Source organism: Rhinopithecus roxellana, chromosome 5 (assembly GCF_007565055.1).
Source record: "Rhinopithecus roxellana isolate Shanxi Qingling chromosome 5, ASM756505v1, whole genome shotgun sequence".
NCBI lineage: Eukaryota > Metazoa > Chordata > Mammalia > Primates > Cercopithecidae > Rhinopithecus > Rhinopithecus roxellana.
In genome coordinates this window covers 19,455,236-19,469,004 of record NC_044553.1, presented here as the reverse complement: position 1 = coordinate 19,469,004, position 13,769 = coordinate 19,455,236, and the positions used below count along the sequence as shown (strand labels likewise).

At 40.8% G+C, this 13,769-nt stretch overlaps 1 protein-coding gene across 16 annotated transcripts in view; it reads left to right on the top strand.

Annotated features, from left to right (window-relative positions):
- The window catches only part of MEF2A (myocyte enhancer factor 2A), a 162,458-nt gene extending 149,405 nt beyond the window's left edge, over window positions 1–13,053 (top strand). For 14 of the 16 annotated variants that reach the window (XM_030930094.1, XM_030930098.1, XM_030930100.1 and 11 more), the window contains 3 exons: window positions 2,965–3,091; window positions 7,199–7,325; window positions 8,942–12,991. In XM_030930094.1, the coding sequence (XP_030785954.1) occupies window positions 2,965–3,091; window positions 7,199–7,325; window positions 8,942–9,335 (648 nt within the window). In that variant the 3' untranslated portion in view covers window positions 9,336–12,991. Of the gene's footprint in view, window positions 1–2,964; window positions 3,092–7,198; window positions 7,326–8,941 lie in introns of all 16 variants that reach the window. The other 2 variants (XM_030930110.1, XM_030930109.1) reach the window with 2 other exon arrangements.
- The last annotated feature ends 716 nt before the right edge of the window (window positions 13,054–13,769 follow it).

Below are 13,769 nucleotides of genomic sequence, written 5' to 3'. Positions count from 1 at the left end.
AAAAAGATTACATCATTTTTGGTGAAGTCACCTTTTTCAGAGTTGGAATTATTTCATCCTGCATGATACAGCCTGAACCACAAGGGGATTCCCTGTTTACTAAAAGGAGTGTCTGTAATTGAATGTATATATATTTACTTTTCTATCAGAAGACACTCTGTTCTTAAAAGCAACTACTGCTCTTTTTCCAAAACAAACGTTTTTTCTTGGTTTTTCCTTTAGAAAATAAACTTGACTAAAAGCAACTTGCAGTTTATCTATTTCTTCTTTAGGAACTAAAACCAAAACCTCACAGGAGTCATCATATAATCTCAAAGTCAACTGCTAATTAAAAGACTTTAAGGGGAATAAAAACTTGGAAATGTTTTTAGCATGGACAGGGGTTAAGAGTGCATGAAAGCATGGGGGAGGAGGCATCCGTTGGTTTTAATATTCCATGTTTATGCATGCTGGTATGTTTTGCACAGTTTGTGTTCTTTTCAAATAAGGTTGTCTGTTCCCCTTAAAATACGAGATTGTTCTTTATTTAGCTTTGTGATCAGTCACAGTTTTGGATATAGTTTTGTATTGGCCAACTGAACTATTCTAGTCAGCTGTAAATGTTTTGAATTATATTATGAATATCTTTTGGAGAAACACTTTACTTAATGATACCATAATGATCAGTAAATGAGAGTTTATAATTCAAGCTAAAATAATTCACCTTAGGTTAGACTTCACTGTTCAAGGAGTTGTGAATGCTTCCATGAATTATCTAGCACTATATTGCCCTCTTGTGGTTCTGAAAATCCCTTACTCTTAGAGAACTCAGTGCCTTTGAGATTAGGAGCTTAGTTGAGTAGAACTAGGTGTTTGAAGTCTTACTGTTTTCAAAGACATGCCAGAAGATTGCCATGAAGATGATGCCATGGAGTAGGTAGGGTCCAAGCCAAACTATGTCATACTGTATTCTTTCACCTAGTGATTTGACTTTAGAAGTTCCAGACTAAATATGAAAGAAGAAATTAAGTCCAAAGTAGATCTCTATCTTGAAAAGTCATTAAATTAAAAAACTTGATGCTGAAACTAACATATTCCCAACTGGCATACATTGGTTTTCCACATTCCTCAGAGTAAGTACATTTGTAATTACAGAACCTCAGAGATAAATATATTAGGTTTCTGAAGACTTTAAAATACGTATCTAAAAACTTATAAACAGCCATTTGTATTCTTTAAAACTTAAGCCTGAGACTCTATAATCAATTAAAAATGCAGAACTTTATGTGCCAGAACCAAAATATAATCAGAAGCACAGTCCGTTAGAACTTAGAAGTGGTTCAAATTGCCTTGAGTTCTAAAATGTAATTGTGGATGACTCTGATCCGAAGTGCGGAAGGACAGGTGCCCTGGGGCCTGCACTAAAGACTGCACTGTTAAGACCAGCCACGGAGATTCCTTTAGAAGCTGAGCAATAGTAGAACAACTTGACTTCATGAAAGCTCCAGTAGACTAGGCTATGGATTAGAAGGAATAAAAATATGTATCTTTTTTTTCCCCCACCATTATATAGAAATTTGGGACAGAGGGTTTCTTGGGACAGTAATTTAAGGATATTATCTTACATTTGTGTAGTACTTCAGTTATGAAAGCACTTCTGACATAATAACCTCATTTGATTCTCACAGTAGCTGTTCAAGGCAGCCAGGACAAAGATTGCTGTATCTTCTCTGTTTGACAATGAAGAAGTTCAGAGAGGTCAAATGATTTTCCCAATGCTTAGGAGATGGTGAATCTGGGACAGAAACTCAAGTAATACATCCACATCCACATGGTCTTTCTCACATCTTCTAACCTAGGATAGAAAATAGAAATTAAAAAGAAATAAACTGAGATCAGGATCCTCATTGAATGTTTGTAAGTGTCTAGATCTAGCCAAAGGCCTTTGTCTGATGTACTCTTTTGAAAATTGTGGTAGAGAAAATGGAATCACATTCTAACTCTTCATAATCTCAATGGCACTGAATTATACTTTATTGATTTGGCTCAGACCCCTGAATGTCAGTTATCAGGCTGTAACATAATTTATAAAAAACAAATAGAGTTGTGCTGTGACTTTCTGGTGTGCTAGTGACACAGAATCTGTTGTGTTCCTCCGATCTTAGATTTTGGAAAACTGTTACCTTAAGCCAGTTTGGTGAGAAACTGGTTCTGTCATACTCCTATACATTAAGGACAATGACTATCTTAAACTAACTGGATTATTTAATAGTTGATTTTTTTAATCCATTCCCAGCATGGATAGGATGCTGCACAGATGCATCCAGTTGGCAAGCATTTAATATTGCTCTTCCACAGCCCTGTCAGCAGTACTTGATTCAAAACGCTCCACTCAAAGCGTCTCCTACAGAAGGCCAGGGGACCATGAAGGGATACGTATCTGAATCTGTTGTTAAAAAATAGGTCAACTGCATGATTGGAGAGAAAGAAATAAGAATACAAACTGCACTCAATAAGCCATGACTTCAAACTATGTTAACATGTAAATGCCGCAAAGAAAAGTAGTTTTGATTCCTATACTCATAGACTTACAATCCCTATATATACAGATGACCTTTGCCATCAGCAGGTATTTAAAACCTACATGTATTTAGGGTAGTCTGACAGTATTTGTAGCGATATCAAGTCCTCATTTTGTGCTAACAAAGAGAAGTGCTAATGCCTGTAACGTAAGTTCCTATTTTAACGTGGTGTGTCTAACATTAATAAACTATTTTAAGAGGAGAATTAATGTAAAAATATGACTCTTCAAATCAAATATTTAGTTGTTCTCACTAGTATTTTTGAAGTTTTCACATCATCACTGCTTCAGAAAATGACATTCGTATAAAACTGTGAAAAATGTCACTTTTAAATTGAAAGTTATTTTTAAGTCAACATGAATACCATATAAGAACACTTTTTCTCTTTTTTGATCTCTCACAGAATACCCAAAGGATAAGTAGTTCTCAAGCCACTCAACCTCTTGCTACCCCAGTCGTGTCTGTGACAACCCCAAGCTTGCCTCCACAGGGACTTGTGTACTCAGCAATGCCGACTGCCTACAACACTGGTGAGCCTGCTTTGGTGCCTTCCATAGGTTTTAGTGCTCTCTGTTTTGTGATCAACGTGTGCTTTTGTGATTTTTTTTTTAAAGTATATTTATTGAAATAAACTATTTCTAGTTTTTTAGGTTTAAATTAGGATGTATTTTTAAACGTGCTAGCCTTGAAAAAATTACAAAAAAAATTGATAGTGTAATGAGTGGAATAAGTTATTTCTGCTTCTCCAATGTGAACTTTCAATTACCCCTGACAAAAAGCCCATGTAGATAATATCAAAGTGGTGGCATACATCAAGCCAAGAGGGTAGCAGCCTGTTGCTTGAGTATTGTTGATGTAGTTTCTCTTTAAACAATATCACAGTCTTCCAGACTTTTAAAATAAGATGTTTGTCTTTATGCTGTGTTAACGTGCTTTGGGAAAGACATGAATCCCTTTGGACCTGAGACTTCGGGAGGTGGCCGATGTTTGACTGTGTCTAACAGGCTGTTTTCCTCCCTGTAACCACTAGCTTGGTCCATGTCATTTGCGCTCCTGAGGGGCAAAACAAGGACTGTTCTGGTTTCTTCTCAGAGCCAGTCACTCTGCCTTTGAGGGGAGCTTTTCCTACATTTATGTTTAGTTAGGCATTTCGTCTTAAAATGCCCTAATTTGGGGTTGTATTAGGAAAATTTAAAAATATTACAGTGATTGTAGGAGTGCTTTTAGCCAAGCAGACTGTATGGAGAATCGAGGGCAGCTGGTTTTGTTTAAATTTACCAATCTAAGATGAAGTGGAAAACACATGTGGTTTCACTTTCTCATCAACTCAGCCAAACACCTGATGCTTCAGAGGAAGAAGGCAATAAATTCTACCTTGCCAATTACTCCGAGACTGCAATGCAGAGAAGTTATTCTTTTATGATTCTCCTAAGTGTCATAAGTAGACTGTGGTAAAGATCATCTGATTTTAGCCTTCACGGTAAATGCTTTGGCACAGTACTTTGAAACTGCTGTCTGCAGCTACCTGAGGGGGCAGAGTGTTGAGAACATTTGATTTCCACTTTTAAGTAGTTCTTTTAAAACAAACAACAATAAAAGGTTTCATTGAAAAAAACAAAAACAGGCCGGGCGCGGTGGCTCAAGCCTGTAATCCCAGCACTTTGGGAGGCCGAGACGGGCGGATCACGAGGTCAGGAGATCGAGACCATCCTGGCTAACACGGTGAAACCCCGTCTCTACTAAAAATACAAAAACTAGCCAGGCGAAGTGGCGGGCGCCTGTAGTCCCAGCTACTCGGGAGGCTGAGGCAGGAGAATGGCGTAAACTCGGGAGGCGGAGCTTGCAGTGAGCTGAGATCTGGCCACTGCACTCCAGTCCGGGCGACAGAGCGAGACTCCGCCTCAAAAAAAAAAAAAAAAAAGAAAAAAAAAAAGAAAAAGAAAAAAAAAAAAACAAAAAAAAACCTCTTAGGAAATATCCATTGCTTTTCCAACAATTAGTATGAAAAATAATGCCCAAATTTGTCAACTGCATACTATCTTAGGGACTGTGAATCATAGCTTGTTATTTGTGTCTTGCACAGAACAAGGTTCCAGAGCAAAGCCAGGGATGATGGATTCATAGAAATTCGGTTTCGATGCACTGATCACCTGCTGTATGAGAGACACTATGCTAGGGACATACCTTTCTCCAAGTTTATTCTAGACAAGGAGACAGGACATACCTAAGTGGGCAACCATGGAGGGGAAGTCCTGAATTGTTGTGTTTATGAATTTATACTCTGAGAATTGAGAAGGTAGGGCAAAGCTATAATGTTCAAAGGCGTATTGACTGAGAAAAGGGAGCTTGAACTAGGTGTTAGATTATGGTTTACTGAGTGTTTCGTTACAGGTTTTTCAGTACACTTAGAAATTCCACTATACTTGTTTTCAGAAATGCCATTGAATTGGGAATTTATTTTTTAAAAGTATGAAAGGAATTACCAAAGCGTATAAAAATGGAGGCAGGCTCTCAAAATCATCAGTCGCTTAACGTCAGTCTCATGCCACCTTTTGACTGACTTTATCTTTGTTCTCTTTCTCATAACACTTATTCTGTTTTAAGTTTACCATGTTATTTTTAACTTATTCACACATCTATTCAGCAAATATTTATCAGGTAGCTACTATGTGGCAAGCACTATGCCAGGCACTGGAAATACAGGAGTGCAGAGTCAACAGTGGAGCCTAGGAGGAGGGCACAAGACACATAGCTCTAGGGATAAGCTGCTGCAATTGTGTCAAGGGCTGTATCTCAGCTTGGACATGAAGGAACATGCATGACTCAGGCAGGCAGAGGAGGTAGGGTGCTCTTGGGAGAGGGAGTGCCTGTACAAAGGCTAGGAGTTGACAGGCGGAACAAGGCTGAAGGAATGGGAACAGAGCATGGGTTAGAATTGAGACTAGAGAAGTAAGTAGCGATTTGTAGACCATGTCAAGGATTTTGGAAACTGTCTGGAGAGCATTGGGAAGCCATAAAAAAGTTTTAAGTAGAGGAGTGCCATGGTCATATTTGTTATTTTGAAAAGATATCTTTGGCTGCTGTATATAGGGTTACAAGGCAATGCCAGGAAGCCACATCAGAGGCTATTGTAGTGGTCCAAGCAATGTGTGTTGATAGCATAGACTAGAGTGGTGGCAGTAGAGATGGTGAGACTTGGGCAGGCTTGAGAGAGAGCAGATAGAATTGCTCAGATCTGGAAGTTGATGGGGGGAGTGAGAGGGAAGGGAAATAGCAAGGATAACACCCATAGGCTTCTGCACGAGCTGCTGGGTGCATGTTGGTGTCATGTACTAAGACAGAGTACTTAAGGAGGAACAGGTTTGCAGGAAAGGACAGGCCATGTCAGATTTGTGGCGTTTGGAGTGGCATCCAAATGGACATGGCATGCAGGTCGTTTAAAAGACCTAGAGGTCGAAAGAGAGTGTGGGCTGGAGGGAGCACTGGGGAAGGCATCAGTGTGGCAGGCCCTTGCCCCAGCCCATGGGAGTGTATAGAATAGAATGAATGACAAGGGCAGAATCAGGACAGCCCTGAGCATCAGCTCTGTTGCTTCAACTTAGTTCCTTTTTTAACATGTTAATTCACTAGGAAGACCAACTTCTTTAAACACCTCTCTTGAGACATGAGAAAGAAGATAAAAGTAGAAGAGTTTTGCCACCTCTCTTTAGAACCAAATGGAAAAGACAAGTGTTATGATGAGCTGAAATAACTCCCCGTGTGAGTGATAACTAACGTCCTAAATCTTGGTCCCAGTGATTATGGCTGAAGCATTCATATGATATGAGCTGGGTTATACTCTAGGACACCAAGTTTTTTCATGAAGTTGAAATTATTTTGCATGCTGTCAAGGAGTTTGTGATAGTCTAGGTACTTTAAACAAATGCAGTGAATTAATTGTGTAATGATGTCACTAAGCTTGGCACCCCATGTGAAGGGAATCTGTCTTTCCTGTCCCCTGTCCCCCAACCCCTTACTTCATTAAGACTTGCTGATTCAGACTCACTCTGGTTGGGTTTGTTTCTCTTTGTTCCAAAGGGTAGTGGCAGGCATATTTAAAGTAACAATCGTACAGAACATTCTTTAGTGATGACCTCTTATTTGAATCATCCCAGACAACTAAATATTGCTAGATCCTGTCAATCTTCCAAGAAAAGATTTTGGATTTTAGACCCACACGTATGTTTTTGTTGTGAAGTATCTGGCTTCTCTCAACGTAGGAACTTTTTATTTTTTTTGAGAGGGAGTCTGTTGCGCAGGCTGGATGGAGTACAGTGGTGTGATCTCGGCTCACTGCAGCCTCTGCCTCCTGGGTGAAATTCAAGCAGTTCTCCTGCCTCAGCCTCCCAAGTAGCGGGGACTACAGGCATGTGCCACCATGCCTGGATAATTTTTGTATTTTTAGTAGATATGGGGTTTCACCATGTTGTCCAGGCTGGTCTCAAACTCCTGACCTCAAGTGATCTGCCCATCTCGGCCTCCCAAAGTGCTGGGATTACAGGCATGCTCAGTGTAGGAGCGTTTGCAGTAGCTATCTAAAAAATAGATTCCATGTGGACCTTCCATCACATGCAGAGCCGTCTTGTCTTCCTTTGTAGATTATTCACTGACCAGCGCTGACCTGTCAGCTCTGCAAGGCTTCAACTCACCAGGAATGTTGTCGCTGGGACAGGTGTCGGCCTGGCAGCAGCACCACCTAGGACAAGCAGCCCTCAGCTCTCTTGTGTGAGTAACTAGAAGTTTTCCTGCATCTTTACTCATGGCCGACACACTCTCTTTTCCTATCAGTTACAGCCTTTCGCTCTGTTGAGTTTCGTGTGAGGAATCCTGTAGTGATTCCTTTTCAGGTAGAGACGAGTATTGGGAGGAAACATTTTCTTTACATGGCTCTAGATAGTAGCTTGGATACAAACTGGGCATTTCTTGAAGGGATTTGGGAAGCAAGGCTTCTCCCATAGGGACATCCTGAGGTAGAGAGACTCAACCGGGATCTGAGGGGGTCCAAAGGCACAGGTATCACCCACATGCACCATCCTTCTACCCACTGACCAGTGATTAAGCTGCCTACTGCACCCCTGCTTCTAAGCGCCTGCCTCTGGTTCCACTGCTTGAAAGGCAGCCTGTAGGCATTCAGGCCCCCCCACCACCCTTGCCATTTATTGCTTTGGCAAGTATCTGTAGACAAGAATAGGAAGACAAGCTGTATCTTCTGCTTTCTCCCTGGGCATAGAGAAGGAAAACTGGGGGCAGGGTATCTTATATATCAGTCAGACTCCATAGAATTTGTGTGATTGATCCCAGCCCAATGCACACACCAAACCTCATTCACAAAGAGAACGTTCCTCATGGGCAGGGTGTAAGGATATAAGCAAAGAGGATTTACAGTGGTGCCCAGATGAGGCCAGACATCCCTGAACAGCAGAGAGAAAGAACAGGGCTTTTGTGGAACCAGGATGACAGTAGACCCATGGAGCAGGTGGAAGGAGAGTGTCCCAAGAGAGGGGACAACATAGCAGACCCAGCTGGCCTCCATGAAGACTGGCTGCCTTGCCTCTGATCAGGGCAGTAGGAATATCCCAGACCTCTAGCCTCTGTCCAGGAAGTCCCCAGAGAGCCTGAGCTCAGCAGCCCCTTTCCCTCATACATTCTGAAGTAACTCCACAATGAGGATTGTTATCAGTGGTCTTCTTAGGAATTATGTCATGGAAAAAGGAGCAGAGTATCTCAGGGAAATTTGCCTACACAGGATTTGGCCCTCAGGCCTGTCCTGAGCATCCTAAATGAATGCCCTAAAAATAGACCTGGAAAAGCAAGTGGAAAGGGCTCAGAGCCCAGGCCTGGGGAACAGCCTGTTTGCGTCCTCCTGTACTGCTTTGAGCCAGCTCCTCATTTCCTCATCTGGAAAATGAGGATGGTATGACTTGCACCTTAGAGGTGTTGTGAGGATAAAAGAGATGTGCCCTGTCACAGGGCCAGAGCAGATGCTGAGGAAGAAGAGACAGTGCGGAGATGAGGCTGCTATGCTGTTCCTGTGTCTTTCTGGTCCCTGCACAGCATTAAGACACTGACAGTGTTTTGTATACTTCAGCTGCAAGAGTACCGACGTTGTGGGTAACAGAACCAAGCAATGTAAGGGCTCGATGGTACTGTTTTCTTTCCTCCCAGGAAGACGGGATTTCCTTTTGTGCCAAGCACTGAAGGAAATGACCCAAACCAGTCTTGGGGAATTCTGACAAGATTTCAGACTCTGGGCCCTTTTCCGTCAGGCAGTGTCTGTACTGTATCATCCCAGTTTTGCAGAGGCACTCACAAGCCATCTGACCTCTCTTTTTTTTCTTCAGTGCTGGAGGGCAGTTATCTCAGGGTTCCAATTTATCCATTAATACCAACCAAAACATCAACATTAAGTCCGAACCAATTTCACCTCCTCGGGATCGTATGACCCCATCGGGCTTCCAGCAGCAGCAGCAGCAGCAGCAGCAGCAGCAGCAGCAGCCGCCGCCACAGCCACCGCCACAGCCACAGCCACAACCCCCGCAGCCCCAGCCCCGACAGGAAATGGGGCGCTCCCCTGTGGACAGTCTGAGCAGCTCTAGTAGCTCCTATGATGGCAGTGATCGGGAGGATCCACGGGGCGACTTCCATTCTCCAATTGTGCTTGGCCGACCCCCAAACACTGAGGACAGAGAAAGCCCTTCTGTAAAGCGAATGAGAATGGATGCGTGGGTGACCTAAGGCTTCCAGGCTGATGTTTGTACTTTTGTGTTACTGCAGTGAACTGCCCTACATATCTAAATCGGTAAATAAGGACGTGAGTTAAATATATTTATATGTACATACATATATATATCCCTTTACATATATATGTATGTGGGTGTGAGTGTGTGTGTATGTGTGGGTGTGTGTTACATACACAGAATCAGGCACTTACCTGCAAACTCCTTGTAGGTCTGCAGATGTGTGTCCCATGGCAGACAAAGCACCCTGTAGGCACAGACCAGTCTGGCACTTCCTTGGACTACTTGTTTCATAAAGATAACCAGTTTTTGCAGAGAAACGTGTACCCATATATAATTCTCCCACACTAGCTTGCAGAAACCTAGAGGGCCCCCTACTTGTTTTATTTAACTGTGCGGTGACTGTAGTTACTTCAGAGAAAATGCTTTGTAGAACAGAGCAGTAGAAAAGCAGGAACCAAGAAAGCAATACTGTACATAAAATGTCATTTATATTATCCAACCTGGCATGGGTGTCTGTTGCAAAGGGGTGCATGGGAAAGGGCTGTTGATATTAAAAAACAAACAAAACAAAAAAGCCCCACACATAACTGTTTTGCACGTGCAAAAATGTATTGGGTCAAGAAGTGATCTTTAGCTAATAAAGAAAGAGAATAGAAAACACGCATGAGATATTCAGAAAATACTAGCCTAGAAATATAGAGCATTAACAAAGTAAAATTAATATATTAAGTTATAATTGGAATATGTCAGAAGTTTCTTTTTACATTCATATCTTAAAAATTAAAGAAACTGATTTTAGCTCATGTATATTTTATATGAAAGAAAACACCCTTATGAATTGATGACTATATATAAAATTATATTCACTACTTTTGAACACATTCTGCTATGAATTATTTATATAAGCCAAAGCTATATGTTGTAACTTTTTTTTAGAGAATAGCTTTATCTTGGTTTAACTTTTTAGTTTTATTTTAAGAGGGGAAAACAAAAATATCTTGCAAGCAGAACCTTGGAAAAAAAAAGCCATGAACACTTATTCTATATGTAAATTAAAAGTTGAGCCAAACTCTTTGTGTATATAGCATCTTAAATATATTATCACCTTTGATGTAAGTACCTATGTATTGTATGGTCACCAGATTAAAAAGTATATTTTTGTGGATTGCCGCCAATTTGGGGGGAAAAGGCGAGGTCCTTTATTAAGTATTCACTGTTTAATATTTACTATTTTGTTAAATATACTGTACTTTGGATTTTAATTATTAGCCCAGTTTTTTCAGAGGATTGTATAAAGGGGTTTCTCCCCTCACTGGTGGTGAATGTGTGATGTTACATTGTAATCTTTGTGCTGTATGGGTTGAGCATCATTATATATTTTATATGTGTACATAAATAGCAAAGTGGCAAAAAAATTGGTGTTAAGTTCATCCTGCATAAGTATAAAATGTGTTGTAACAAATTTTATAAGGCATTATTTAAAACTTGCCTTTTGTGAGGAAAAAAATATAGTAGAAAAAGCTGACCTAATTTAATTAATATTAGAGAAAATGGCAAAATAGTAGATGAGCACAAAGGTTTTATAAGTGGTAAATGATTAGGGGAAATACTTGTGGGGAAAGGGATCTTTTTTCCTTGACCGTCTGAAAACAGAATGATGCAGCTGGTTACAAAATCCTACCATTATCAGCTCTTCTGCACATCGCAGAGAGAAAGCTTTGGTATGCAGGGAGAAACGCTCTTAAGGTGCCGGTCCTTGGCATGACTCTTGCCATTCTAATTGGAATTAGTGCCACCCTCAGCTTGGATTTTGAACAAGGCCTTATTCTTTCAGGAAGACAACTAATGGATGATAGCAAGTTCATCCACTTACTGGGCTTGTGCCATGAGCAAAATTCAAAGTCCTGTATATCTTTCATTGTAGATTTTTAAATACTCCTTTTCCTGAAAAACTCAAGGGTTTAAATATTGCTATTTTATATTTTAAACAATACTGAGCAGCTACCTACAATTTCTACGTACATTTTATTCCCCTCACCACCACCCCCAAATTATGTTCCTTTTGACATTTTCCTCATTTGCTGTTTGTGACAAGTCATCAGCCAGATTTCCTGACTGACACATAGGTGTGATCAGTGCAGGAGAAACCTGCGCACCACAGGCTGCAAACTGGAGGTTCTGTTCTCATGGCAGTTTGGGCAGTAACTTTTGAGAGAGGCCAAAAAAAGGAGGATGACATGCTGTCTCCTCTCTTCAGTATAGACATTTGGCTCTTATTCAGAAAGGATTTTTCTTTAAGAATGTACTTATTTTACTGAACTACTTACAGGCACATTTCTTCATAAGACCACACCTAATCCAAACAAGACAGTCTCCCAACACTGAAGTTCCAAGATAATCCTTACCACTTTGTAAACCATTTATAGCTTTGAAAGTGTTAAGTGATTCCTTCGTTATTATTTATGCATGTTCATGAACTTCTGCTGTACATTGGAATAGGAGTTAACACATTCACATTTACTGTCTATTTTCTTGTGTGCCTTATGAGATGGCTTTTCTGACTGTATCTCAATAGTCTTTCTTTCTATGCAGGTTTATAATCAGTACAACTACTGTTTTCTAAAATAATACTACTCAAGGCTCGGAGTTTGTATTTAAATTACACTGACCAAGTAACAATGTATTCCATTTCAGGAACTGAATATTTGACTGTTAACCTTTTTCCCATACGCCCAGTGTGGCATGGAGCATATGGACTTGACAGACATCTCTCACCCAGACGCTCATGTGTGAACACACCCACATCCACATCTCTGGGTGGAAACCAGCCTAGAGTGGGGACGACGCTAATGGTGTTGCTTTAGAACCGTCTTTTCTTACCCTTTTAGACTCGTGTTTTGTATGAGACACCATTGCAAAAAAATTGTATCCCTCCAGAAGTATTTTATTACTAAAAAACAAAAGCAAAAAAAGCTTAGAGTAAATTGCACTGGTTAAAGTACAGTTTCCAACAGCTGTACTTCTTCAGTACTCTAATCGCCACTCCTGCGAGTGAAAGTCACCATTGTATGTACACAGGTGGTCCCAATCAAAACTCCATCTTTTGAGCCCAATTATGTCCATTGTGTTATAGACTAAATCAGGGGTTTGTTCTAAAAGAACAATACATGTTTTACCATTTCCTTTAACTAGAAGGACAACTAGTAATGCATTAACATAATTTCTCTATTAACCATCATGCGCACAAGAAATACATAGTAAATAAGGAAACTGAAAACTCCTGGCATTGGATCTTAAGAAGCTAGATGATTAGAATGTGAAAAAGATTTTACAAATGTAAAACTTCTATTTCTCTGTAGAAACTTTCTTCACTTTGCTGTGCAAGAAGACACTGCTTTGCTATATTTAAAATGGCTTTTTTAAAAGAGATTTATGTATTTGGTAAATGTTTGTAGTCAACAGTTCACACAAGAAGCTGTACACGGTTTGATCATGTAAAACCGTTTGGCGGCACAAGCTGGACTTTGTTGCCATCCTTGAGATGAACCTTTTAAGAAAAATAAGTTAATCTCAATTTTTCCCTGAATGTGTTGTTTTTCTTCATTATACAATAAATATAATAGTGAACTTTTTATCAAATGGTGAAGACAATGCTAAAGGTTGTTGTAAACTGTTTGTCTCCCGCACTCACTCCAGTAAAGACGGACTGGCTCTTACTGTGCATCGAGACTCTGTCATGTTTGCCTGGGGAAACACGGCGCTGGCTTTGCCACCAGGCGCCCCTTCCCCTAAAGCCCTCTCCTTTTTCATTCCTTTCACGAAGACCTCTTTCACCTGCAGGCCCCCTTTCTCTGGGTTGAGACAGGGTCAAGGAAACCGTCCCAGCGCCCCCACTCGCCTCCCCCTTGTCGGCCCCCAGGCCATCCCTCCTGGGCAGCCCTGGAGCCTGTAGGATGCAGTGGGCCATGCAGTCCCAACGGGGCCTAATCCAGCTGTTGCATGCACAGCGCTGTGGATGAATGGAATCCATTCAGCTTCCAGTAACTGCTGCTCACAGAAAATACGCCAAAACGTGTTAGACGGGGTGGGTACGTTAGAAACATCATTAGATTCTGTGTGTCTCTAAAGTCTAGGGTGTGAAATGATTAGTTTTGCCCAAAATACATACATGAAGCTGAGCTAGAGGCAGCAGAAGACAGATTTACTGGCATGAATTGAATTTTCTTTTAAAAAATGATAGGTGTACGTCCCAGTATGCTGGCAGGCACTTAATGGTCATCTCCCTTTGTCATAATTCAGCTAGAAAATGAAAAATCTTCAACTTTCAGTAGAAAATGTTCTCTCCTTCTGATGTGCCTTCTAAGCCAGCTCCTAGCTAAGCAGATTCCTGGTGTTAAACTGAAAACTAAATTTTTGTGCTGGCTACAGT